We start from the raw sequence: 27,863 nt of genomic DNA on the forward strand, positions 1-27,863 counted from the left end.
TTGTACTTGAGAGAAACAAACAATGGTGTGGTGACGAAAATCAAACTAAGATAATCTGCCTGCATCTTAAACACGTAGGTTATACAAAATATGACGCATTTTTCTATCTTGACTTACTGCATGGCATGTATATTTATTTCTTATACAGTGGAACCTCCCTTAGCGGACACCTCTCTATTAAGGACAACCTCTCTATTGAGGACACTAGTTTTGGTCTCAAATTAGTATTTTCTGTTTAATTTGACCTCATTAATCAGGACCCCTCTCTATCAGGGACACCACTTGCCAGTCCCAAAGGCGTCCTTAATAGAGAGGTTCTACTGCACAAACAAACTGGTGAATTCCTAGTACATTTTTTTTAAAAAGATGTTCTTGCAAATGCATGTCCTGACCTGGCTGAGCTAGCGGGTGGCCTACAACCATAAATATACCATTGCATCATACAACTACATGTATAGTTACATGATACATCTATCATTAAATTCATCATTCACCCTTGTTTAACATGCCCCCCCCCCCCCCCCCCCCGCCACACACACACACGCACACACGCATTCATCATCAGCAATAAGCAAAATATAAAATGTACCACACCTATAAGGCATGGTGAACCTCATGGCCTACGACCTCTGTGTAAGCTGGGTATATCTTTTATCTTCATTAGATATGCAGGGGCCACAGCTATAGCATAGCACACTATCACAGGGCTACCAGATAATACAGTGGAACCTCCCTTAGCGGACACCTCTCTATTAAGGACAACCTCTCTATTGAGGACACTAGTTTTGGTCCCAAATTGGTATTTTCTGTTCAATTTGACCTCTCTTATCAGGACACCTCTCTATTAAGGACAGCACTTGCCAGTCCCGAAGATGTCCTAAATAGGGAGGTTCTACTATACTTAGTTTGGCTCTAGTTAGCTTACTTTCGAACTTCATCTTGAAATCAGACACAAATGCGGCTCCACCTACCTCTATCTCCTTGACGAAATGTCTAGCATCTGGGCTCTGTCTTCTTACATCGTTGATGATCGTTTCCCAGAGCCAAGTTCCTACACCCGGCCCAGATGCCTACCTAACTGCTTCTGAGGAGTGGAACGCAGGTTGCTGCCGAGGCTGTGAGGGGGGCATCTCAACACCTACACCCGGCCCAGATGCCTACCTAACTTGCCTAACTGCTACTGAGGAGTGGACAGCAGGTTGCTGTGAGGGGGGCATCTCAACACCTACACCAGGCACAGATGCCTACTCATAGCACTATGCGTTTTCAAGCATCGATCCTGTGTTTGGAGTCCCCCACCCCCGCCTGATGCTATGTTTTGTGCTTGTGACACAACCTGGTCCTTACCACTGCCTTGGACCGAGCTAAATTCACACCATGCTCGAGAAGACAGCAGGCACAACCTGGCCGTCTCTTCTTTCCCACAGGCCCCAGGGCCAACTGCCTTGGACCGAGCTAAATTCTCACTTTGCTCATTTGTACCTGGTCGTCTCTTGTTTAACTGACATTGATATTGTGACCTACCGCTTTCGGCTGAGCTGTCTTTGAAGACAGGAACAACCTGGCCATCTCTCCTACTGCAAAGTTCTCACTTTGCTCTTGAAGACAGGAACAACCTGGCCGTCTCTCCCACTGCAAAGTTCTCACTTTGCTCTTGAAGACAGGAACAACCTGGCTGTCTCTTCCGCTGCACACATGGATCTACTGCACTGGACTGAACCAATATCTCACTATTCTGCCAGGATGACGTTGTGGGAAAAATTATCAAGGAAGCTAAAGACACATCTTGCAAACAACAGTTTATTGTCCTCACAAAGGAAAGACATGCAAAACCAGACAAGACAAAGTACACTTGAAAACCCATAATTACTGTACATCAATCTTATCTACAAGGGAGCTTGGAGTCTGTTTGACTAGAGAACAACTAAGACTTTCACTATATCTTAGCCGAGGCAATTAGTTCACAATTCATCAGACGTTTCGGGCCGAGAAAGATCTGGACTTGTTCACACTGTGCATACGTAACATCAGCCAGGAGCCTGGCAAGATGAGTTTCTACTGTAAAACCACTCAGGAGCCTCCCAAAATATTCTACTGCAAAACCACTACAAAACCAATCGAGAGCATCCTTAGAGGGTATACTGTAAAACCAGTCAGGAGCCACTTATGAGAAGTAAAGTTTTACTGAAAAACTAGTAGGGAGCCTTGAATACATTTCATAGCACGTCATTTAACTCAATTAAAACTTGAAATTGCTGCGAAAGTCAACAAATTTTGAATATAGGTGTTCTAATATGAGAAGAAGCAAGTCGCTGTGAATCATGAAAAATGCATTCTGCAAAATTGTAGTTGCAGGCAGATATAAAAGCACCTCCTCTACTATGATTGAATGTTACACGATGTTCAATGCATATAAATGCACGTTTAAAAACCAATAACTTTCTCTTCAAGCTGATTAATTAACTCGAGAAGACATGCATTATATTTCTGTAGAAATATATTAGGAGACTTGTGATTTCTGCCTATCAACATGAAGCTGGCGCATGGATTGTCCATTTTATGAATAACACGGTACATCGTTTCCGTCTGCGATACCCGTCCGTCCACGCTTGCCATGTTTACTCTCATGAAGTTTCTTTGCCGCCAAGTGAAGTTTGTCTACAAAGTCTGGGACTCCTGGAAATGAAGACGGAGATTAAGAGAAAGGTAGGGTCTGGGCTATTAGACAATCACAATCATTACCAGTATGAACTTAAGCTTTTCGATGTTTTCAAGACTCCTGTTGTCCAGGCACAGCAGCCTGTAGTGTAATGGCAACCAGATCTTCAGGCTTCACATACCAGCACATTTACGGAAAAACTGTCATCTTACAACTGTCAGTTTCTCTCACCTGTGCTGGCCATCCAGTTGTAAGCTCCTGATGGTATAGCAGACTGGGGATCATCAGAGTACGTCAGGATGTAATCAAATCCATTCTCGTCAAAGCCATTATGCGCCTTTATCACCATCTTAGAGTTGTATGTGTTGACACGGACATATTTTTTATTTTCAGGAAACTCTGGATGATGAGTGGCTCGGGATACAAGCACCATTGTCTTAGATTCAGAATCAATCTAAAAATGAAAACAAAATCCATTCTTTAAAACACATTAGTGTAAGTCACTGAAGTACTATGCTATGTAACTTCTATTTGACACAAGTTTCCAACATTCTTCAATCGGTATGTACAGTTGTGTTCTTGTTAACATGTACAAAGTGTTGCATCACTTTCTAATAATAAGCATCTCGACAAACGGCTGAAGATCTATCGTTCAATTCATATTTAAAGTAAACTCTTGCATCAGCAACTTTTATTGATTTTATTGACAGAAGCTAGCGATTTTAACACCTACCCGAATCCTCCGTAGGAAGACGTATTCTCGCGCATACATTGGATACTGAAATGAAGAAGAACTCAGTTATTCACAAAAAACAACTTGTCATAGCCAATGGTGCAGAGAATGCTCCAGGCCTTAGAAGGATAGGGCTCAAACTGAAAGGTGTTGTCTCTTTGTCGGACTTGATTCATATGACCCAGAAACCAACAGATGCCAGTCAGAAAGGCTCCGGTTGAAGCACTGACTGAGTGGCTCATTGGTCTTCTACTGCCCCATGTTTCTGTTCAGGATAGACTAATGTATGATGTTTCTACTGCCCCATGTTTCTGTTCAGGATAGACTAATGTATGATGTTTCTACTGCCCCATGTTTCTGTTCAGGATAGACTAATGTATGATGTTTCTACTGCCCCATGTTTCTGTTCAGGATAGACTAATGTATGATGTTTCTACTGCCCCATGTTTCTGTTCAGGATAGACTAATGTATGATGTTTCTACTGCCCCATGTTTCTGTTCAGGATAGACTAATGTATGATGTTTGATGAGAACAACTCCGGTAGTTGAAATTAGATTATAAATGCTAAAACTACAACTATTTACAGCAGACAATTCGTATTCAAACCATTCAGTCAATATTACTGACCGGATAGTGCATGATCCAGTGAATGACTTCTGACCCAGACTCCTCATCTCTGTCAACGCGGTCCAACTTTATCACGAGACGATCCCACTGTTTCCGGTACTCAAGATCCGTCTGCAAGAAAAGACAACAAGAGCAAGTTAGTCGACACGTAAACAATAATGTGACGATGGCATGATTATCATCAAATGGACAATTGAATGTCTGAAGTCCACCCAATATTGACACGGACAGCGACACCATTCTTGTCTGAGCACAAGTCACTTTCAATTGATGCTCGGGGAGCAAGAGCACCCATGCTAAACTCCTCAGTGAATCAGGTCAAATTGATTCGCACTTTAAGTACCATCAATCCTTTTCCAAACTTTGTAAAGACTTACCTGAATACTGAAAAAAGCTCTTGGAGGAATATCAAAGTACCTGCCACAGACTGGAAAGAAGTAAGAAAAATATCAATCGTCGCAATCACAGAAGTTACAAAATGTACATGAACATGATGTATACATCTGGTTCGAAAAAGAATGTGAAGGGCCAAATTAAAACACAGCCAAGATAATGAGTAACTTAACTATACATTCAAAGTTAATTCAAACCATTTGAGAATTCCGACTGCCTGATACCTCGACTAGGACTTTTGTGGTCAGAATAGTGGATGCTGTGTACTTCCATCTGATTTCCTCAAATCTGTTGCACATTGTTGTCCAGTCTTTGAACCTGAAAGTTGCAGACATCAACACCAAACATACTTTACTCCTGCGAGTTTATTTCTCAATTCGACCAATCTTACCCTTGTATTCATATCGATAACTGTCCGGTACAGGTTTCCTCCAAACCTGCAAGTGTTCTCTCTCGATTATTTGTTCCCATTTTTCTGAAGCCAGGGAAGAATCCCGTCGCCGCGCTGGATCAAACTGGATGTAATGGAGGTCACTGGCGCACCTGAGAATGAAATGAAGACATCCGATCATGACTATACTAAAACGACTCAACAGATTCTCTTTTCTCTATAAAGAATAGCTTGCAAATGTCAGTAGTTTCTGCTAAATAACTGATCAGGTGATGACCTGACGCAGTTGACCTGACAATATTTAGCCAGCCAGTCCGCCTTCTTCGCTAACCCTGATTGAGAATGAGCAGCAACTTGTAGACAGGTGAACATCACCAGCCAGCATCGGCAAAATGGCTGAAATTTTTTTCGACACGGTCTAGGCGCTAGGCGAAGGTTTGCATCAGGTTCGGTCGATCATCTCAGATCAACGAAATATCAGGAATGTTGGTGCTCCGTCAAACTTACTCATCTAATTCACTGTCCGTGACTTTCTCGTTAACCCATGAAAACAAACATGCTCCAAACAAGAAGTTCAGCGGCCGTCCTTTCACGTTGTGTAAAAACTGCTGTCCAAACGTGGAGACGACGAATTTCAATGTCTTTTCGTTATACAATCTGTTGTACAAATACAAAATTTGAGCTGTTCTACGCACTCTCAGGGCCACCAGGGCGTTACACTGCTTCGCAAAACCTTCCCCTAAAATGTTCAGTTTTTCATTGCAACAAAGAGCGACTCGTCTCAAGGCTGGGTTCCTGCAGATTCTCGCAGAGACATCCCAGACCACAGAAAATTCGTCTCGAAAGAAGGGTCGATTTCTCCCTTGTGCTTCCAAGGACTGCTTACAAAACACCCTGGCTGAGCTGAGGAGTCCTTTAAACACCATGACTTCACAATTTTTTCACTATCTACAGCGCAATCTCTACGAAATCGGCTAAAATAAATGAAACAGGTGCCTAGCCGACCGCCATGCTACTTTCTGATGATCACGACCGGTCAGCGTGATATTTGAGGTCAGGTCGGTGATTCGTGCCCCGTTTTCTCAATGTCCCGGGCGCCGGGCCAAATGTCCAATTTACATGCACCCGCTGAAATTGTCAATTGTGGCAGAGACAGTAGGTCGAGTGAGACTTGGCAACAGTGATCGCATTGACGACGCTTGTGGTCTCATTAGGGACTTTTTTGTATTCATGCGCGGCCAAGCCCTAACCATAGTTCCTAAAATCATTAATTTCTCGGTCCTCACAGTACATCAGCGTTAATTCAGCAGTTGTTTTGGCAAATACATGTTTTTTTGGAGTTACTCAATAGGCGGCTAACAAAAAAACTACGCATTTACTGTTGTTGCCGACGTATGTGTACACTGAACTTGGGATGTGCGTCGGCCCCGTGTTGAAATGCCGTCCAGTGCCAGTTGGTGCATTTTTCGCTGATTTGTGCAAAATTCAACATATCTCAAAAGTTCAATGGTTGACCCTCAATTTTTTTGAATTTTTGTGTAGCGTAAGCAACTGTCTTTCATGGGAGAATGGTCACTGTAAGAATTGTTCACGAAGAAATGTATAACATTTGGGGATTTTCGTAATTGTCCAGCCCAATTGGCAATATTGCCATTTGGGATGGTGAACAGAGCTAGGAGCAAATGCGACGCTTATGATTTATTTAAAGAAATAAAATGTCCGATTTAACATCCTGCAGAATCAGGGGAATCGGGTGTTTCCAGTGATATACGACACAAATGGGTTGTCGTCATGCATTCACTTTGGAAACGCATTTTAAAATAGATGTAACGTCCTGTTAATGGGCACGTCATCATCGCGTACATTTGGGAAAAACTCCCTAACGAGACCATACTGTCTGGAACCGCGGTGCCACCATTCTGACTCTGCTATATAGTGACTTAGCGCGTATGAATATTATTGATCTTTTACTGCTACTGTATTTTGTACTTCCACTTTACATAAATAGGTCTCATATTTTTTTCTAAAAAGATAACACTTTATTGCTACAAATATGCTATACAACAAAAACAAATATTTTAACTCCTATTTGCGTCTAAAACACCAATAGATTATTATTTTGAGCTATAATAATTTATGATTTTGTTCGGAGCTATTCGGAACTACTCGGTCTTGTCCGGCAACTCTCCGAAATACCGAAATTGGCACAACATTGCGTTAGTTTGTTGCAGAGGTGCAATCGTTGTTATATAGGTTGCGAGGTAGAAGAAGGCCCGGTTGTTAAGTCCTGTGCGTGCGTGCGTGCGTACGTGCCTGCCTTGCGGGCACGTTGCGGACGTCCAGTCGTGTTCGGGTACGCCGGGAGGGCGGTTTGGGATTCCACACATAGATATCATAATCATTACCTAAATAATTAAAAAGAAGAGCAATGCAAGTGACTAAAATTGCAATTTAGTTCAAGAAATCTGATATCTATTAATAGTGGACTATATTCGTCAAGGACTACACCTATTGCTACACCAAATATTTCCATTAATCCAACAACGGCGTCCCATATGAACGTGGGTTCAAAGGTCAAGGCTGTAATCAAAACCAGGAAGTCACTACATGCACTATGCTTTATTTTATCTGTCAAATTGGGCATGTGTGGCAGGTGTGAATCTGAAGAACGATGTCTCTACCGAACACCAACGAACTGCAGACCTGGAATGTTGATAGAGTTTCACAGTGGTTGACACGGGTGATTATTTTGACCCTCTCTTTTTGCTTTTTTGCTTTCGAAAGTCAAGTGTGTTTATCAGTTTAGGCCATGATTATCATTGCATGTTTTATTGTTATTGTTATTGTAATTGTTTTATTGCATGTTTTATTGTTGTTTTATTTTGTACTATCATCATACATCATAATTATCCAGATGGAAATTTTGATTGTGATAATCCCTGCCAGCTTACATTATTATTGTGTCAGTCAACTGTATTATTTGTATTACCTTTGGCCCCTCTACAAATAATACAGTAAATACAGTATTAATACAGTAATAATAATAATACAGTATTTGAGTAATACAGTAAATTGAATTGAATTGAATTGAATTGAATTGAATTGAATTTGTTTATCAAGTCAGATGGGTAGGCTATATATCATGAGCCTACCCATCTTGATAAACAAATTCTTGTCTTTAATGTACACAGTGACTGATTGGGACACAAGGTCCCACAAGCCACATGGCCTCGATACTAGGTCGATTTCCAACAGGCCTACAGTCCAGGCCAGTGAAATTCTACCATGCCAAGCACCAATGGCAATGTGAATGTACATTTCATTACACAGAATGAATAACTAATTGAATGATTTTACCTGGGGAAAACCAATAGGCCTCACTATCCATTGTTTTGAGGTCAAATCAACCTAAATGAGCTGATGCTCTAGACATTCACCCATCGATGGTCTCTTCCATAACAGAGACTCGTCCAACAGCCAAATGACCAACCCTATGCCCTCTTTGAGTCTTGAGTATGTCCGGTCCAACCAATGTGTGTCATGTTATCTCATAGTCTCTCGCTCAAGAGGAAATGACCTAAAAAGGTAGGTTAAAAGTGGCAAAATATTGACCAATCATATTGTTCGCTAGAAAAAGAAAGTTAGAACAGTGGATTAACCCAGTTAACATGACCAGTCATGGGACTGAGTCATTTTTGGGGTGGTCACATTAGTGAGGTTGGAAATCTTGGATGCAGATTTTTTTGCGTAGGACAGGTTTTCTCACCAAAACTATATACTGGCATGTATGTCATATGTTTGAGTCTGGTGGTTTCATGACAAGAATGTTAGGTCTCTTTTTTGACCATGGCTTCCCATCCTCAATCCTGTCGATAGTCCTGTCAACAGGGTGAGGTGGTCACGTTTGTGACTTGCTTGCCAAATAGGGTTCCACTGAATAGCCTTATAGAAACTGAACTTCAGTTGTTCTTTGCAGTTAATCTTCAAACTTATGAAAGATCAACTCTTTATGGCACAAAACTTTGCCAAAACTTCCACACATAACTACAGTAGAACCTCTCTATTAAGGACACCTTCGGTAATGGCAAGTGCTGTCCTTAATAGAGTGGTGTCCGCTGAGGGAGGTTCTATTGTACATGCCATAAGATCTCTATAATATATCCCAACTCAATCATCACTAAAATTGAACCATCAGACCAAAAGTGCTCATGGTAAGCTTTATAGCAAACGTGTTGTTATGACAGTTCATAACTATTTGGAATAAGTCAAGTCTCGGAAACCTGCACACTGCTACATATATCACCCTCCTAAGAGTTAACCCACTTTGAGTATACTTGCTTGTGTTGCAGGTTGGTTTATCTGACTGTATCGAAACATTCCGCAATCGTGATATAGATGGGAAAACCTTATCTGTGAGTATGATATTTTGTTGTGAACTCAAAGAGGTGGATTACACAGTGTACCACTAGCTTCAGGGCATGGTCATATCCTATCAAAGAGTGTGGATTATAAAGTGTATCACTAGCTTCAGGGCATGGTCATATTCTATCAACAAGGTTGATTAGTTAGCGCCTAATTCTACTTTTCTCCTCATCATCCTAATGATGATCATGTTATTCACATTAGCAGTTTTGGCTGGAGTGAAAGAGGATTAACTGAACCTCATACCATACAGTCCATTCCCTGTCTAAGTTAGTGATGAATGTAAGCTCCAACATGTTTGTGATAAACTTCCTCAATTCTTCTTCAGAAATACAATGAAGGAAAATGTATGAGTTTGACGGGTATATCCATGAAAATGAAAAGGTAGGTTTGCAGTGGTCAGAGGTGTCTTCAGTTTGACGACTGAAATAATGGATCAAGAGAATTTGATTGGTCAGAGCTATGGGTATTGTTTTGCAATTTTGGGTGGAAGTAGAGTGTAGCAGTGCATGTAATACAGGTGTTATTCATCTCTACACGACCTTGCCACTTCACATAATCCACTTTGGCAGCGATACTGCAAGGATAACCACGAATGGCTGGGGACGACAGTCTTTGGTCATCCACAATGACCCCTGGCACTCTAGCATGTCTGGTCCAATCCTTGCCTTATCATTTCAGGTTTAAGTTAAACCTGATCTTCGTATTTGCTTCAAAACGAAATCTTTGTGAGTGTTTCTCTGAGTGTCTGAGTGAATATTGTCTCGTTTTGCAGAGAGTTATGGCGGCACGTTAACGCTTACATCGAGGAGAACCCTCCCCTTGGCTCAAGGCCCCAGTCAAAGATCATACCAAAGTGAGTAGCCCATGATGCCTTCTGGTAGGATGGCTCGTTTGAATGAATTGGTGACCAGATCCTACATGTTCCATTTGTATGTTGACATGGGGAGTGTCCTTGCCGAGGGGCCAAGTGCTCCAAAATATGCTGCATGAATTGTAATCAGTTTACAGGTCAATGGTTTGATCGTGGACACTTCTGTTTTACTGATAAAAGATAACATAAAAATCAAACGTTCACATCGATAGATATAAACGAGCTAGCCGGATCGTGAGAGTGAAAAGTTAGCCAGAGTGAGGAGTTACGCCGGTTTCTCAAGTTATAAGGAACAATGCTGAGGTAATGTTTCTATTTCATTGAAACTGATTATCTTATTCTCAGAATGTCTCTTTCTCTCTGATTTGTGCTAAGTGATTCTTTTTGACTTATTGCCAGTGTGACCTGAGACGTAAGTTGCAAAGGGGTGTGGCGAGAGGATTGGGCAAACATCCAGCTTAAGATTGATTTGATATTACTATCACTCGCGGGGAAAAGATGCTGTAGATGAACACAAGACTTCTGCCTCTTGCTCCAGTGCTTGGCAACCAACCTCTCCCACAGGGGCACTGCAGTCACTATTTGGTTTTTTGGCAGCAAACTCTGTTGACAATGCCAGGATTGTTAACGGGTAAATGGCCATCAAAACCCAAATAGCCACTGCAGCGCCCCTGTGGCAGAGGTTGCTTGGACACTGCATTTCTCTGTTGTTACTGATGAGTCGCTTGTTGCTGGTCTCAGAACGCCACAGCCCATTGCTGCATCAAACTTATAGGAATTGTGGTGAATGGTGTCGTTTTGAATGAGCCCCTTCTTAAAAACCATGCTCTAAAATGGTTGCCACAGGAGGCATGTTGATTCCTTGTGATTGGTAGCGCAAGTTTGGCTGGACCTGTTGAGTAATGCTGGTTAAGAATCATATAGTTGCCTGGCGTCTAGGCTAATGGTGGCTCAGTGTGCAGGCCTGTTGTCCTGGCTTATACGGTTCAGGGATGGGCCGCCCTGCTTATTGCACAGTGATGGGCAAAGTTCCTAAATTTCTGTCCCTTTCTCAGCGGATATCTGGGAAGAGATGTTTGGGGTGTGGTTATCTATTGGTGCCAATCTAAACCATAACTCGTCACATGATGGCCCCTGGGAAGAAATTTGGGCTAAGCTATCCTGTTTTGAGTGAAGTGCCACGTTTTGTCGCAAGAATTTGATATTGTGGGACAAATTCTGCCATTTTGACATCATTTTCAAGTTCAAGATTTCCGAATGTTGGTCTTTCCCGGAATTTGTGTCGAGTAATGCTATCCTTTTAAACCTTATCAAATTGGCCGACTCCCAAGTTTGGGCACTTAAAAACATACAAGTTCTATCTTATCATTTCGATGGCCACTTCGGAAGGATATTTTTGGGACAAGATACCTTTTTTTAATGAAATGTAATCTGTGGGGCAAATGTTGACATCATTTTCAAGTTTTTTATTAGCTCACCTCTTAGCAGAGGTGAGCTTATCCCATACCGTGGCGTCCGTCGTCCGTCGTCGTCGTCGTCGTCGTCGTCGTCGTCGTCGTCGTCGTCGTCGTCGTCGTCGTCGTCGTCGTCGTCGTCGTCGTCGTCGTCGTCGTCCGTCGTCCGTTAGCAGGGCACGTTTCGTAACTGTTAGAGCTATTGAGTTGAAACTTGGTACACATGTACCCTTATGTAATGACACCTTGGAGACTAAGTTTCGGTCCGATTTGTTTCATGGTTTGGCCACCAGGGGCCAAACGTTAAAAGTGAAAATATGCAATATCTCCCTTAATAGTAGTCGGGAAATTTTGAAAAAAATATGGTAGGTACTTCTAGCAAAGGTGCATCATATATCCTCCGGGTTTTTGATTTGACCTCCTTTTCAAGGTCACAGAGGTCAAAGTGTGCTGATTCACTGAACAGTAGCATGCTTCCTATCTATTTTAGCTAGAAGGTTTTAAACCAGTGTGGACATGTATCTGGGGATTCTCTATTCCACCCCTAAAATGTTCGGCCGTTCGGACATCAAATATGGCTGCCAGGCAGCCATCTTGAAAAATAAACACAGTACTATTACTCCGAAACTAATGATCGGATTGCAACCAAATTTGATCTGGATGTATATCTATGTACTCTCTACTAAATCCTTGATTTTTTATCAAATGTGATAGCCAATATGGGGGCAAGGCGGGCATCTTGAAAAATTCTTAGTTTGGCCACCCGGGGGCCAAATTTAATGTCCAAAGTTAAAATGTTTGATTGCTCGTTTAATAGTGGTCTGATTTTCATAACATGTTCATGGTAGGTACTCCTGGCAAGGATACATCACATATCGTATGGGTTTTTGATTTGACCTACTTTTCAAGGTCACAGAGGTCAAATGGTGTAAATTGGCCGTTAGGATGTAACGATGGCACGTTTCTAAACTGCAATGACTATTGATCCCAAATTTGGTACACATTTACCCCTTAGTCAGGTGATCTCAGGGACTGAAGTTTGGTCCAATATGATTCACCACTTGACCACCAGGGGGCAAAATCCAAAAACCTTAAAAATGTGATTATTCCTTAACTTCTTGCCCGATTGCCACCAATTTGATATCATATGTACATCTAACCGCCATACAGTATATGTCACACAGGTTTTTAATTTGACCTTCTTGTCAAGGTCACAGAGGTCAAATGGCGTAAATTGGCCGTCAGGCCGTAACTATGGCACGTTTCTTAACTGCAATGACTATTGATCACAAATTAAGTACACATGTACCCCTTGGTCAGGTGATCTCAGGTACTGAAGTTTGGTGCGATCTGATTTGCCGTTTGGCCTCCAGGGAGGGTGCCAAATCCTAAATTCTTCAAAATGCCATTATTCTTAGTAATTACTTGCCCGATTGGCACCAATTTTATATCATAGGTACATCTAATTCTAACAACCATTCAATGTGTCACCCGGGTCTTCTTTGATTTGACCTACTTTTCAAGGTCACAGAGGTCGAATGTACTGTAAATTGGCCATTTTGGGGAAATTGTAATTGCTTGGACCTACATCAAACCTAACACTACATTACACAATACCATGATCTTTATCCATCTTTCCTCCACATGAGGTGAGCACAATGGCCCTGGCCATTTTTTTGAACCAAAGAGATTCCCTGATTGTGTTTAGGAAGAGTTGCCAAATGTACATAGAGTAGTCAGTTGTTACTTCTGCAGAGTAATTGTGTCAGTCAATCAGTGAATTGGAAAACTGGGAAATTCAAGACGATATATAGCACGTCTGATAGTGATGTCATACTGTCTTGTATTGTCTGGCAAATCTTCCCTCCATTGGCTGTGTGAAGTAGGCCATTGTGTCCAAGATTCCAGATAACTTAGTTGGAATGAAGTCGTTACAAGTTCAAGTCCTCCTGTTATCAATGAATGGTACTAAAACAATAGCAGACGTTATACAGAGTAATTGAGGCCACATTTACGTCAATGACTTTGGTGTGAAGTACTGTTACTCAGTATTAGGTTCCTGGTCATGGACTAGTATCCTGTGCGACTTGTTGGCAGCTATGGAGAAATCAAGATTATCTATTAGGTAAGTTCTGTTTACATTGTTGGGAGGTCTGCATCTCAGATTAGTAGATTGCCGAACGGTAAGGTCTTCGGTACAAATGCTGTTCTTGTTGAATCACTTCCATACTGACTTGTATACTTTTACTTATACTTTATACCTTACTTTTGGATGTCGGTATGACAAAAAAGCTAAATTTAAAACCGTTGGACGAAGTCCACTTTTCTTGCTCACTGCTTCTCGCTGGGGTTACACAGTTTGGAACCTGAAGCTCAACTGAGCCTATCTTGGGGTGTCGCTTGGTGAAACTCAGGTGAAACCCCTGACCGATGGGGCTTAGTTGTCAAACTCAGGTGAAACCCCTGACCGATGGGGCTTAGTTGTCAAACTCAGGTGAAACCCCTGACCGATGGGGCTTAGTTGTCAAACTCAGGTGAAACCCCTGACCGATGGGGCTTAGTTGTCAAACTCAGGTGAAACCCCTGACCGATGGGGCTTAGTTGCTAATGTGCTGTGGTCACCACTTTGAATTGGTGCCAGTCGTCAGGAGAAGTCGGAACGAAGTATCTAGTTACGTCGGGAACTGCTACTCATTTTTGCGCATTCACAGCCGTCACGAAATCTTGACATTTCGTTCAAACTTGTGCTGATCTGCTGGCTCAAAGTCCTCACAGAAGTATCGATTCTATGTGAAGTTAATAACTGATTTGTCTTTTATGACAGAGAGATTACATAACAGGCCAGATCTGACTGTTGGATGTATCTACAGATCAGTAACAGTCAAATTTATAGAAATGATTACGGGGGTTTCCCACATGACAAATATGATTGGCCAATCCTGCCTGGCAGTGATAACTATGTCGGTTTACATTGTCTCAATGTGATTTGCACTACAAGGAAATAGGAAAAGAACAGGATGTCTTGCAATAACTTAAGTATAGAGCAGACACTCGGGAGTGGGTCAACTATAAGACTAAAAGTTGTTAAAGATGTCGTGCAACAAGTTTTGATAGTCGGCCTATATGTTGGTTATTGACATTCTTCCTTCCAGCACACTTGAATTGACAGCACAAAGTGTCTTGGAAGTCAATCAATGATCGTCTCTGGCTACTTGAGGTGGCTTTTCAGATGACTTCCTCCCCTCTTCATCTGCTGAATGTGGTCCTACGTACACAATGCATCCGACAGGGTACATGGCATGGCCTCGTTAGGGCCTTGGTTCAACTCATTTCCCTCAGATTAAAAGTGGAATAAACACACCCAATGACACTTGAATACCCTGACTAAAAGGCTATGGCTTCTGTCCGTTAATGTTGTGTGCAAGACCAGTGGCTTAATGCTGAATTCCATCACATCTTCCTTCCCGCTCATCCTCTCCATCTTTCTTTCAGAAGCGTCCAAAAGCTTTTTGGGGGCACTTCAGTCTCAAAAGTCTCAAAGACGCTACCTCCACCTATAGATTATTCCAATACTGGCGACGGTAAGTAGCTTTCATCCGTCACATTCAAAGTTCGATGATTATTCTAAATACTACACCATGGCAAGAAAGGCAAATGAAATAAAGAGGTGATGGGGTTTAGTCGCTCTGTCCCTCCGCAAGAAGACGTTAGCTCTTTTGGACAGGACACCTCATTTGATCAATACCATGTGAGTCTGGCACTTCATGAAGAGATGCCTTTGAGTGCATCCTTCAACTCACTCGTTCCTTATATTCCTTTTGTTTGTCTTAGCTAGTCAGAGGAAACTTTTTTTGAAACTGTTGATTTTGTTATTTCAGATTCTGATGGGGAATCATGGCCTGAAGATGAATTTGTAAGTTCTTGAAGCTAGCTTATTTTTCAACATTCATTTGCTCTCTTAGCCTCGCTCAAAATACTTTTCCTAGAATATGAATCTTGACTTCGTTGAACTCACTTCTAGCTCTGTTGAAGCACTTTTCCCTGTACTTTGACTGCTGAATTTGATTACACGATGACACTCATGCCAACTGACATTTGCCCAGTTTTGAGAAAATCACGATTAAATGCCACTGAATGAATGGAAAGCTCTTTCTCGCCGCAGGACAGCGAGCCAGATGACTTTGATGAACATCCGAACCATGCCTCATTATCATACGAAACGCCGAGTGAACCTGCACAGAACACAGACGACTTTTATGAGCGTGAGTATTGAGTGTTCAGTAGCACTGATTGAAATGTTGATGAGTTTGACGATATCTTTCTGGCAAGTATTCCATGTGTTTGGTCATCTTTGGTATTTCAGACCATTCTTATTGTTACTGATGAATCTGCCGTCCCGTCAACCAAGCGAGGATGAGCCAGGAGGCTGTGACCGATCCTCTATCACCAGCATGTACCTCAAGCTCACGCACACTCCGCACTACCTTGCTAAAGCCTTTGGCCTTCATGTTGAGCACGCTGTAGCAGAGCTACAAATGCACGCTTATGATTTTGTCGAGTGTCGAGGTTAAATTAGCTTGCAGAGTTCTCTCTCTGATTATCACCAATCCAAAGTGAACTACAAGTAAAGAATTTCTTATGTGTCGCGTTAGGCCTTGCTCAGGCAAATACCTCAACACTGAGGACAAGATGTTCCTGGTTGTTGTATGAATAAGTGGCTGAATGAGACGTGAGGTACAACTTTATTTTGTCTTTCTTAGCAGGCGCTCAATTAGGTAGCTGTGTATTATTCTCAGTGACAAGTATCTCTGAGTGTGAAAAGATACCTTTAACTCTTTTCATGCCAAAATCTTTTCACAATTGGTAACTCTTTGGCCTACTAGTGAATCTAAAATCAGATTCCACCCTGTTAGTTGAGGACATATGACCCGATTCCTTTAACTTTTCTTCTTGTTCACATGGAGTTCAGGTTTCTTAGATTGAAACTGGAATGATCATTCTCCATTTTAAACTCGTCTTGCCCTTGCAGTTCCTTGGGACGACCCCCTTGCCCAGAAATATGTAAGTACAATGTAGTTGTACAGTTGAGACTGTATTCCTAACATCACCCCTATCAGTGAGGGAGGAGCACAGGCTGGGAAAAGAAGAGCTTGATAGGCCCAACAGCCCCCCGCAGTATGGGGGGGGGGGGGTGTTTGACATTTTCTTAATCATACATGTAGTTACATACATACATACATACATTATAAAATTTGTGTGGGGCGCCTTTCCACCGAACAAATCGTGGTCAAGGCGCTGCCCCCTCAAAGTGCCTCGCGTACAGCAAGGTCTTTAACTGACATTTGAATTTAAGGACATCTGAAGCATCCTGAATATGAGATGGCAGTTTGGCTCATGAGAATGATTAGATTCTTAGTCATTTTTGTATATATCTAAGAACTTAATCAAGAATCTTGTTGGGAACATACATGCATAGACAAAGCTTATAAGTAAGAGAATAAGATCTTAACTAAAAATCTTATCAGGATTTTGACCTGAGTCATGGCTCCCATCGTCATACCTTTCTTTCTTCCATGTATATTGATTGAGTAGACTTGCACCCACCCAAAGGACATTGTGAAATATAGAACATGAATTTGTTTGTAATAGTCAAAATAAGCTCTCAAAAAAAGGTCTAATTCTTAATTGAAATAATCGAGTTGATTGTTTAGATGTAATCATATCACTCTTGCTTGGCACATTGATCTCTCTCAATAGCTTTTTCGCTGGTGACATGTTTTGACCTACTCAGCAAGCAATGTGAGAAGCTGATTTGAATCTCTTTCTTGTTGCTGTGGTGTCCCCCTAGGTAGAGCTCAAGTGTAGCACTGTATAAGCAGATCGTTGGTACCCCAGTGGTCCTCTTTGGGAGGTCTATAATAGTGAAGGTCATTGTGAAATGCTTTATACAGCCTGTCTCAGTGAAAAGCGACCATCATTGTCAATATCTTTTTCATCTTATTCTTCCTCTTCATCTCATTTCATCAAAACCCATATCTCATGCCTGCAGCATGATATTTCACTCATCACTTGTATTTTCAATACGTACAGCTTGATGAAAAACTCCGTAGAGTCAGTGAGGATTTACAGCAGAGCTCTTCAGGGTGTAGCTCGTTACTGCCTCATTCCTTGAGCCACAACGAGGCCTTCAATCGCCAATTCTCCCAGGATCTCGGCTCAGACAGTGATCAGGTTGTTATATTATCATCATTTATAACATTTCCAAATTGCGTCAGTTAGACCTTATGTTATGATTCACAACAAATGCTCCTGGCCCAAACCTTCTATGTCCATTAGACCTAGACTCCTTTGGCAGCCCATTGCATCATCCTAATTTTGGTCTCCTTATGAGGCCGGTCCACTGCCTCTGGAGTGTACTTAGACCCTGCAGATGTTGAGGTGTTGGTTCATCTCGTTAAATTAAAATCTAGAATTATGAAATCGTTTTTGGTCTTCCTCTGTATTTTGGAATTCACTGATCAACTGGAGCACGACATAGATCAACTCCTATACATTGTATTCCCATTATTTGCTGATCAATAGTTATCATATCATGTGTCAATTGTTGATTGTTTCTGGGACAGATAGCTGACCTGCCACGCTCATAACCTGGCCCCCTCTACTACAAACACTCTTTTCATACCACAAGCTCAATGAGAAGGCTCCTGAGAGTTATTAAAGTTTAACGCTATCTTTGGAAGTGAAATATATAGATCTCTTTCATTAAATGTTTGCCTTGAAAGTGGTCATGTTTTGGTGACTCAGAGTTGGGAAGTATCCTTGTGCCCTCCAGGTATCAAAGGAGGGTGACCACTTATGAAAGGACGGTTTTGCAACAAAAAATCCCCGTTGATAATTCATTCCATGGACTCTCGTGATGTCAAATATAGGCCTCATTCCTTCCAAAGAAAAATCTATCAATGATTTCGATTGAATTGAGTCAGTTCTATTGAGATAGCTTTGATCTAAAGAGAGCAGGGAGGGAAGTGACCTCAATTTTAGGTTTAGATTGACTCATCATTGTATGAAAACATGAGCCTCAAAATACCTAGCTTATTCAAGAAGGAAGTTTTGAATGCGGTATGTGATGAGTGTATTTCATGTTCATACTATTCTGTGATAAGACGTCATGCACAAGAAGCAAGGCTTCAACTATTTCTCTCCTCCTTCTCTTCCACCCCGTCCTAGTAAGTTGACATCTTTTTGTAAAATAGCCTTGTTTTGATGTTTGTCTTGTACAGGCCAACATATCTCCTCTCACCAGAATCCGCTGTTTAAATTCTTCTCACCCCCTGTAGCTTAGATGTGTTGACCTAGCAGTGTAAACAAACCACAATGCAGCAAAACTGTAGCTGTAAACCCCTGACCCTGTAGTGAAATCTATGGTTCAGAGTGTTCTGTGGTTCATATGTCTGCTCTTGCCCAGGCCACTGTCACAGGCCCTGTTTGTCGTGATTTCCTCGAGAAATACTGGATGATTCTATGAGATGTTCTCCTGAGCAGTTGGCGTCCCTTGCACTGGAGATTATCCGTATTATCTTGCTTGATAAAGCGATGACTTCATTTCAGAAATTGTTTTAATTACTACGCTATCAGTATTGTGATAATTTGACGAATTGAATATATTTTTCTGAGAATAACCTGCTTTTCTCTCATACATGTATGTAACACTACTTTTGCCTTCAGGACCAGCTGTTTTCCTATGATCGACGCATATCTGATGTTTACGGCTCAGAAACTGATTTATTCCAGTCGGAATATGACCAAGGTTGGCAAACTATGATCATATCCCTTGAGTGAGCCTTCTCACCTCCCTTGGTGGTGGGAAATTATCCACAATACCACAATTCATGATCACTTTTCAAAATTTCTTGTTTAGTAGCAATTTCTCCTAAAATATGCCTGGATTGACCCCTCCCCTCCCCGCCATGCTTGGTGATGGAAGTGTACCCAAAAAAGCTCCCTGGACACATCATTCTGCTTTCCTTACTAATTACATGTACTTACACTTTTTTGCAGTTTCAGAACTTGATCTTAAAATGTGCCTTAAAGAGTCCCATCTTTCCCATTTTCACACCTCGCCTGAAGCTAACACCAAAATAACCATTGGCAATTTAAAAAAATCGAATCCAGCAGGAACACTCACCAAGTCGAGTTACAACAGTCTTTCCCTAACTCTGAAGCATGATTCTGCACCTCCAAAATGTGATGTTTAGATGTAGTTGTGAAGGCCTGTGGTCATGCCAGGATTAGTTGGTGTTTCGAGAAGAGCAGATGAACTTCAGCAGGCAGTGTGCAGTAGTGAGCAGGCTCTGCCTGTCCAGAACTAGCTCTACTTGTCCAGAACTCCCAAGCTGATCAAACCCCCTGTCTTACAATCTTTCCATATTTCTCTATTACAGAACCACATCAAGATGATGATGGCCATTCACCAGATGAAGATTATGGTAGGTGAATGAGCTATCTTTCAAACTCCATACAACATCTCTGACTTCCCCCTTATTCACATCATGTCAACTCACCACCCAAGTACCTGAACGTGCAAGACCTTGGCAAATCTTGAATGGAAGTGTGTAGTGAATACAGGATCATCTAACATAGTGTCAACCCCTCACTCATTCAGTGCTCTCATCATAAGGTCAACCCCTCACTCATTCAGTGCTCTTATCATAAGGTCAACCCCTCACTCATTCAGTGCTCTCATCATAAGGTCAACCCCTCACTCATTCAGTGCTCTCATCATAAGGTCAACCCCTCACTCATTCAGTGCTCTCAACATAAGGTCAACCCCTCACTCATTCAGTGCTCTCATCATAAGGTCAACCCCTCACTCATTCAGTGCTCTCATCATAAGGTCAACCCCTCACTCATTCAGTGCTCTCATCATAAGGTCAACCCCTCACTCATTCAGTGCTCTCATCATAAGGTCAACCCCTCACTCATTCAGTGCTCTCATCATAAGGTCAGCCCCTCACTCATTCAGTGCTCTCATCATAAGGTCAGCCCCTCACTCATTCAGTGCTCTCATCATAAGGTCAACCCCTCACTCATTCAGTGCTCTCATCATAAGGTCAACCCCTCACTCATTCAGTGCTCTCATCATAAGGTCAACCCCTCACTCATTCAGTGCTCTCATCATAAGGTCAACCCCTCACTCATTCAGTGCTCTCATCATAAGGTCAACCCCTCACTCATTCAGTGCTCTCATCATAAGGTCAACCCCTCACTCATTCAGTGCTCTCATCATAAGGTCAACCCCTCACTCATTCAGTGCTCTCATCATAAGGTCAGTTGAGACCTGTCTGATCAGAACACTCGTCCTTTCTTTCTCGATCTGATTGTTGTTTTATTTTCAGAACAACCAACATCCGCACATCCTTCTCCGAGTAAATTTACAGCCATTGGATTATCGCCGATTCATAAACCAACCAAATCCAGAGTTCCTGTAAGTGTCACGCGAGAGAGGTTCATCTATGGCCGTATCGCCAATTCTTCCTGACGACATTTTCTGGTCAAAATGTTCCTTCAAATTTCTTGTTGAATGTTTCTCATTGAAATACAAAAGTGACTCCAGGCCATTTCATTCATACTGTCAGAGGTGTGCTGCCAAGATGTCCTGGGGTTTAAAGAGAAGTGTAAACGAGAGTCCCGGTGAACACCATCTCTTATTTTCATGTTGACCATTTCAGGATCCTGAGCCAGAAGCAGATGAATTTTACGAGATGAGTAAGTACAGGAAGAATCTCTCGAGACGCCATCTCCGTCATATAGATGTGACATCGCTTGTTGTTGGATGTAGAGATGGTCGCTTCACAGATCTCCACCAGAAATGACACTAAACACTCATTGATTGTCTACTTGACACAGCATCACACGTCCTTACTGTCATGGGTCACTTCTGAACTCGGCTATTCCGTGTGTCTTTGCATCATTGTCACCTCAGTGCATTCATCAAGCAGCCAGCGTGTCTCCCATCAGTGGAGGTTGTGTGCTTCATAAGGCTTCCTGGCCTTGGATAGACCTTGATCCTCCTCATCCCGATCACTTCACACTGCTGGCACTCCAATCCGTCAATCTCGTGTTGCTAAAGCTTTTCTGTTGTCTTTCAGCTGACTTTGAAAGCGACACTCAGGTAAGTATTTCTCCAAGCAACCTTATGAGATATCACATAGATACCATGATAAGGGGAAGCTTGCATCAGCTTGATCTTGCCAACACGCTCTCATGCACTTGGTTTAGCATGTCTTTCCCTGTGGAGAGATATGCCTACAGGTGCATTGTGCCACGAGCACAGCCTAGCGAGCGTCAACACTAAACGATATTGTATTTTGTTGATGTTATCTGTTCCTTACAGCAGCTCCCTCTTTTGCAGATCAAACCATTTACCAAATCGTCCACGATGCCCTCGTCAGTGCCACCAATACCTGCTCCAATCAAATCGCGGACCTTACCTCCGGCGCCGACGCCTATCAAACCAAAAGATGGTAAGCTTTTCTCAACTTATACGCTTCCTCTAGTTGAACTAATTTCACCCCAGGTGCTGTATTTTGTCAACCTTTAAAGCTGTACAGCTAAGAGAGGCAGTGAAGGCCAGCATAACAACTCCACATGTTGCATGCCTTGGTAGAGAGTGCAGTGAGGTAGTGCAGGGTGCCGGTTGGTATGGTCAGCAGTGCTGCCACTCATCAAAGTTACCTCATGTCCATCCCAGTGACACAGCCAAGCAATGATTCTCGTGAACCAAGCAAGTTACAACTCCACTGTTTCCCAGTTACCATGGTAACCTTCATTATCATATTTGACGTCTGCTTGTAATGTGGTGATTCTTGTTACAGTGGACACACCCATGACAGGTTCTGTTAGCGCCCTAAAGGCTAAACTCGAGGGCCTACCGCATCAACTAGGTAGGGGGGCACTCGGCATCAGTGCCCAATGTGAGATGGAACATGCCTTTGTCTCAATGTGCTATAACCCTCTTGGTGGTTGGGTCATTCCCGATTGGAACATTGCTTTTCAGGCTTATGCTTATAAATAGAAGCTCTTGGCATTATTGCGGTTGTGGCTCCCTATCAATCCGTCTTCGGACCCATTGGTGTTGGGACAACTCGACAAATAGACTTTAGGTATCTGCTGTATATAGATTTCCTTTGTTTTGAAGAAGAATGAGATCAAGTGAGAAGGTCATAACCACTGCTATAGACTCCACTTTATAGCCATTCTCTACAATCCCATTTACTCGACTCAACTCATTGGCAAAGGCAGCCGAAGAAGGATGGTCTTTTTTGCGACACCACAAATAGGTTTAATGCTGATTCTCGTCTTTACTTCTGTTAAGATCTTTGAAAAACCATGTAAACTCTATTCTAACCTGCAGGTCCTAAACGAACGATCCCAACACCACCCGACTCACGAAGTAATTCTCTGAGTTCAAGCAGCAGTATACCAGGTAAGTTGAGGTCCATCATGTGAGCTTTCAAGGCACTTTCTGGTGACATTCACTTGATTCAACCTGTAACAGTGATACGGTGAGTTTCTCCACCTTGACCACTATCCTGCCCTGATCTTCAACACTGTGGTGATCATCAACTGTGATAACGAGCACCACTTACCTCCATTCAATGTCCTTGCTCGGTTTGAATTCACCCTGAATGACATTTGTTTTGTAACGATTTCTTGTAGGGAGTCCGCAGTTTCCACGGTCACCAAAACTCGGGAGTAAGGACCAGCTTTTATCAAATCTATCTCAATGTCACCTTGTCTGACGTCGTCCTGCATGTTCTGATGTCAGCTGTCTGCATGTTTGACAAATGCTGACTTCCTCTTCTCTTGCTTGTTACCATGGTGATCACATGATATGCCTTATTCAGTTTGATTGCATTTGCTCTATTTTGTTTACTTTTACTGAATCAACAAGCTTTTGACTTTGTTTTGCTTTACTTTATTTCTCCTTCTGTTTTGTGTAGAGTTGCCACCAGCACCGTTCCGTCGCCCTGGTTACCGAGAGCCAAGAACCTCGGTTACATCCATATCATCAAGTTCGTCTGAGTCTGGATCTGGAGTGGTCGGCCCTCCACCACTTCCTCCCAGAATCCCATTACCTCCTCCACCATTGCCAAGGCCAGAACCACCCGGTCAAGGTATAGCTTTTTGTAGAAGAAGTTTTAACATGAAAATAACAAGGATTAAGAACCATTGGTTAGTTGTTGACACATTAATAATCTGAGATCGCTAAGTGGTTGTGGTAAGAGACTTGATGTTAGTAGCAGTCACACCATAATTACATTGCTTGTCTTTCTGTTCCCTCATTTTTGATGCACTTCATGTTATTTGGCTGGTAGTTTTAGTGTTTTGTGTTATCTATTAGTTGTGGTCGTTGGCTTTAAAATTGGCTGTGTCTCTTTCGTGCACGCTTCGTTCTGCTTATGTAGTTTTCCATAGCTTATTGTTTGAATGCTTGTCAGTTTTGGTAACTTTGGTTTCATTTGAATGAATTGAACCATAATTGGAGTGTGAGGTGTTACCAATTAGGCTTGCTTGAACAAGCCAACTCAGAACTGGGGGAAAACTTCACAAGCAAACAGTCCGGATGCACCTAAGAAGGGAGTATTTTACTTGACATGCAGTCTGATATGACTAAAACATTCTTATGAATAATCAAATCGACGTGGTCTTACCATTTCAGAAGATAAACCAGCTCCTCGACGTGGCTCGATACCACTGCCGATGCCTCCTGTACCAAGTGTACCCGATGACACTGAACCAGATATTCTAGTGAGTTCTTCTTCAAGATTCGCTGTGCACTTGGAGTTGTAATTCTCTAGCGAGCATTCCTCCTCCAAGGCGGGATGAGCCCATGTGTCTGCCACTACATTTAGGCACCAGTTCCGTTTTGATATATTTACCGAGAGACTTTGTCTTCACCCAGAGGAAAAGGCCAAGCTACTAGTGCTTCTCACCCATTTGGCTCTTTCACTTGACCTGGTCTGGGCACCAGGTTAAAGGAACGTTGGTTTGACTATATTCATGGGTTTAATGCCATGTCCATCACATCTTAGTTCTAGCATTAACAATTTGTACAGCAGCTTGATTTGGCAGTGAGCGTCTGTGAAGAACAGGATGAATATAATGCCAAGTACTGAGTTTGAAGCACTGTCACAATGTGGAACCACCCTCGCAATGTGGAACCACCCTCGCAATGTGGAACCACCCTCGCAATGTGGAACCACCCTCGCAATGTGGAACCACCCTCGCAATGTGGAACCACCCTCGCAATGTGGAACCACCCTCGCAATGTGGAACCACCCTCGCAATGTGGAACCACCCTCGCAATGTGGAACCACCCTCGCAATGTGGAACCACCCTCGCAATGTGGAACCACCCTCGCAATGTGGAACCACCCTCGCAATGTGGAACCACCCTCGCAATGTGGAACCACCCTCGCAATGTGGAACCACCCTCGCAATGTGGAACCACCCTCGCAATGTGGAACCACCCTCGCAATGTGGAACCACCCTCGCAATGTGGAACCACCCTCGCAATGTGGAACCACCCTCGCAATGTGGAACCACCCTCGCAATGTGGAACCACCCTCGCAATGTGGAACCACCCTCGCAATGTGGAACCACCCTCGCAATGTGGAACCACCCTCGCAATGTGGAACCACCCTCGCAATGTGGAACCGCCCTTTCGGGATGGCCTGTCTTCTAAAGTTCTCCGCCTATTTTATTGTTTCAGGATGGTCTGTATGCTTATCCCTGGTTCCACGGATCAGTCGGCCGAGATTATGCAAATAAAAAACTACCGTTATTACCAGAAGATGGGACTTTTCTTGTTCGTAAAAGTACTCATGGGCCTCACCAGCCTTATTCTTTAGACATATTGTATGAATCGACGATTAAACGTCTACCAATCAGACTGAGGCGTGATGGCAAGTATGCATTAGGAAAGGAAAAGGACGGTGAACAGGTGCGTAGGTTGCGGATCGTTTCTCAATATGTTATAGAGAGTCCTTGGATTAAGCTCGACATTACAGAGATTGCTTGTGGGTAGGATAACTTATCCAGATTGTAGCTGTCTGATATTTGACGTGAATTCCTCCATCCTTACATATCAAGCCCAGTGCTTGCCGAGTTACCAGTTTGCTTGGTCACTTGATAGTATTTTCTCCTGAAACCCATGAATAGTCATGGTTGTATTCCTATTGTCCATCTTGCAGAGTTTTGCTGGCGTTGCGGACCTGATCGTCTACCACAAAGAGTACCCCATCTTTGTTGTTGGATCGGCTGGAGCTGAGGTCACTCTCAAACGCACACCACCAAAATGAGAGATCATGTGAGCGAGAGACCGGAGGTGACGGGTTGTGAATGGATATCCACTGGTGGTATTGCAACCTCAGTAAAGCACTCGTGCGGACACTTTTATCAGAAGAGGTGACAAGTTCTTTCTGTAAACAGGACCAGAATTGCTGAAGACGCAATTGTGTCCCATTCACTAAGTTTTCTTGATATATCTTTACCCAGCTCATGTGTTGTCTCGGAGACAAAAAGGGTCAAATATTCACAAATGAGGGTTTACATGGGTTCATCTGGGTTCAATGGATGGGAGACATTAGAGTTCACTGGTGCGAAAAAGACTTGAGGAAGCATCTGTGTTGATGGGATTTGATGGTACAAGCTGCGTGCTATGAACTGTTGATGTGCTCTAGCATGGTATGACGGACTTCTCAACAAGACAATTAGATTGGTTGCTCTCGTAAAATGGACCATGTGTCACTTCATATCATCAGGTATGATGTTACTCTTTAACACTGGTTGGACACTGCTTGATTCATTCCATTTGTAGATAAACATTCCATCATTCACGTCTGCACACTTAGTGCTTTTAAACCAGTAAAAAATCAAAACTTTGCGACTGTGAAGTCCCTTCCTTCTTGTTGGGTTTGTTTACACAATGTTAGCACGTGAATCTACCGACTTTGAATGGGAAGACCCATAGCTAACATGGGGGGGGGGGCACAAAATGAGACAAAAGTCTGTGTTACAAACATGTTTTTCAGTGGATTGAGGCTGTGGGTCATAATGACATGACCTTGCCAACATCCAGGTCAAGCTTTACTCTGAAAGAAGTGATTGGCAGTATTTGTTAACTTGGCTGTAGTTCTCAAGTTTGTCTGAATGTTTGTTGCTCTAAACTGTTGTTGAAAGAAGTTCCACACAAACTTCATCGAGCTTTGACAAGTTATTAGGTTTTGTTGTTGACATTTGTGCTATCTTGTTATCTCGAGTGTGCTAGGTTCTTCATATGAAGAGCCATTATGAACAAAATTATTAGATAATGCTGGCAAAACATACGTGACAGTACAAAGTCTGCCAGATCCTATTGTTGATAGTTCATAATTCTGTGTGAAAAGTGATGTTACTTATGTATGTGCTCATGAAAACTTGTCAACTCTCATTATATGTCTGTCTGTCCATATTGTGAACTTTCAACTGATGTAAATTTGACTTGTTTATCCAAGAGTAGATTAGACTGTTCTGTGGTGTATTTATTGTGAGAAGCCCAACAGAGCCAGCCGACCTTGTGCAGTGTAATAGGGAACACGGTACTCCATAGGACAAACATAGGAGGTGCTCATGGACCACAGGCCTTACATTCCTGGTCGCAGTAGTATGTATTCAGTCCAAGCTAACGAGTTTGAAGGCTTTTGTTCAGTGTTAGACATGGACGGGCATCACTCACTTCATCCTGTTGTATGACATGCTATACTATAAACTCAGTCAGGAGCTCTCACTACCTAATCACTGTGTACAAGTGCATCGAGCATGCCATACTAACAGGAAGTACATTCCAATGGCCCAGTTCACCTGGCAGAGGTTGAAACAGCTCTTGACTGGGTTCACAGTAGAAGCTGTTCCCACAAGGGTAAAAACAGCTCTTGACTGGGTTCACAGCTGTAGCTAGACTTGATCAAACCTGTAAATGTTGTACAAACGGAGAATATCATATTGATACAGAATAAATATTTTATAATATATACCCAGTGAATAGATGGCATTATTCTTTTTTGAGGCCTCCCTTGCACTGGCGCACAGGCCTCCGAGTGCATTGACATGGTGGAGCAGCCAGGTTCTCCTCGTCGTCGTTGATTCGGTCTGGTTGTGACTGTCTCATCTCTCCTTTGTTGGGCACTGTAGTACTTACTGCTGGCCAGTTTCTTATTGGCCAGGTGCAAGATTGGGATATTTCTTCAACTTGGACGACTGACAGATCA

At 42.6% G+C, this 27,863-nt stretch overlaps 3 protein-coding genes across 20 annotated transcripts in view; 1 reads left to right on the forward strand and 2 right to left on the reverse strand.

Moving 5' to 3' along the window:
- The window catches only part of LOC135488931 (golgin subfamily A member 4-like), a 79,035-nt gene extending 77,960 nt beyond the window's left edge, over positions 1-1,075 (reverse strand). For all 9 annotated transcript variants that reach the window (XM_064773901.1, XM_064773894.1, XM_064773900.1 and 6 more), the window contains exon 1: positions 972-1,075. The gene's annotated coding sequence lies outside the window, so the exon portion shown is untranslated. The remainder of the gene's footprint in view (positions 1-971) is intronic.
- A 719-nt stretch (positions 1,076-1,794) lies between these two features.
- On the reverse strand, positions 1,795-5,860 carry LOC135489136 (stAR-related lipid transfer protein 7, mitochondrial-like). The gene is made up of 7 exons (XM_064774335.1): positions 5,312-5,860; positions 4,805-4,956; positions 4,398-4,447; positions 4,021-4,131; positions 3,393-3,437; positions 2,891-3,113; positions 1,795-2,676 (listed from the first exon to the last, which is right to left on the reverse strand). The coding sequence occupies exons 1-7, from the start codon at positions 5,728-5,730 to the stop codon at positions 2,558-2,560; spliced, it is 1,119 nt and encodes a 372-aa protein (XP_064630405.1). The 5' UTR covers positions 5,731-5,860; the 3' UTR covers positions 1,795-2,557.
- Positions 5,861-7,355: 1,495 nt separating this feature from the next.
- Positions 7,356-27,626, forward strand: LOC135488917 (B-cell linker protein-like). 10 transcript variants are annotated; one of them, XM_064773858.1, is made up of 23 exons: positions 7,452-7,544; positions 8,267-8,389; positions 9,154-9,216; positions 9,555-9,610; positions 10,002-10,082; positions 15,047-15,135; positions 15,433-15,467; positions 15,717-15,816; positions 16,584-16,615; positions 17,645-17,785; positions 19,280-19,361; positions 19,996-20,040; positions 20,950-21,038; positions 21,283-21,319; positions 21,703-21,725; positions 21,966-22,077; positions 22,429-22,497; positions 22,968-23,039; positions 23,273-23,308; positions 23,557-23,730; positions 24,276-24,364; positions 25,328-25,558; positions 25,809-27,626. In XM_064773858.1, the coding sequence occupies exons 4-23, from the start codon at positions 9,576-9,578 to the stop codon at positions 25,914-25,916; spliced, it is 1,680 nt and encodes a 559-aa protein (XP_064629928.1). In that variant the 5' UTR covers positions 7,452-7,544; positions 8,267-8,389; positions 9,154-9,216; positions 9,555-9,575; the 3' UTR covers positions 25,917-27,626. The 10 variants fall into 10 exon arrangements, with proteins under 10 accessions (XP_064629930.1, XP_064629923.1, XP_064629924.1 ...); XM_064773853.1 differs by lacking the exon at positions 8,267-8,389 and having other exon boundaries at positions 7,357-7,544; XM_064773860.1 differs by lacking the exons at positions 8,267-8,389; positions 23,557-23,730 and having other exon boundaries at positions 7,356-7,544.
- Positions 27,627-27,863: the final 237 nt, after the last annotated feature.

Source organism: Lineus longissimus, chromosome 6, assembly GCF_910592395.1.
Source record: "Lineus longissimus chromosome 6, tnLinLong1.2, whole genome shotgun sequence".
Classification (NCBI taxonomy): Eukaryota; Metazoa; Nemertea; class Pilidiophora; order Heteronemertea; family Lineidae; genus Lineus; species Lineus longissimus.

Bases quoted from the DNA above. Each gene is read 5' to 3' on its own strand.
- LOC135488917 (XM_064773853.1), top strand. From the start codon at position 7,476: ATGTCTCTACCGAACACCAACGAACTGCAGACCTGGAATGTTGATAGA. The intron at 9,217-9,554 runs GTGAGTATGATA...ATTCTTCTTCAG, and splicing joins TAGATGGGAAAACCTTATCT to AAATACAATGAAGGAAAATG. The intron at 21,039-21,282 runs GTAAGTGTCACG...TGACCATTTCAG, and splicing joins CAACCAAATCCAGAGTTCCT to GATCCTGAGCCAGAAGCAGA.
- LOC135489136 (XM_064774335.1), bottom strand. From the start codon at position 5,730: ATGGTGTTTAAAGGACTCCTCAGCTCAGCCAGGGTGTTTTGTAAGCAG. The intron at 4,957-5,311 runs GTAAGTTTGACG...TTTCATTCTCAG, and splicing joins ACGGACAGTGAATTAGATGA to GTGCGCCAGTGACCTCCATT. The intron at 3,438-4,020 runs GTCAGTAATATT...TCTTCATTTCAG, and splicing joins ACTGGATCATGCACTATCCG to TATCCAATGTATGCGCGAGA.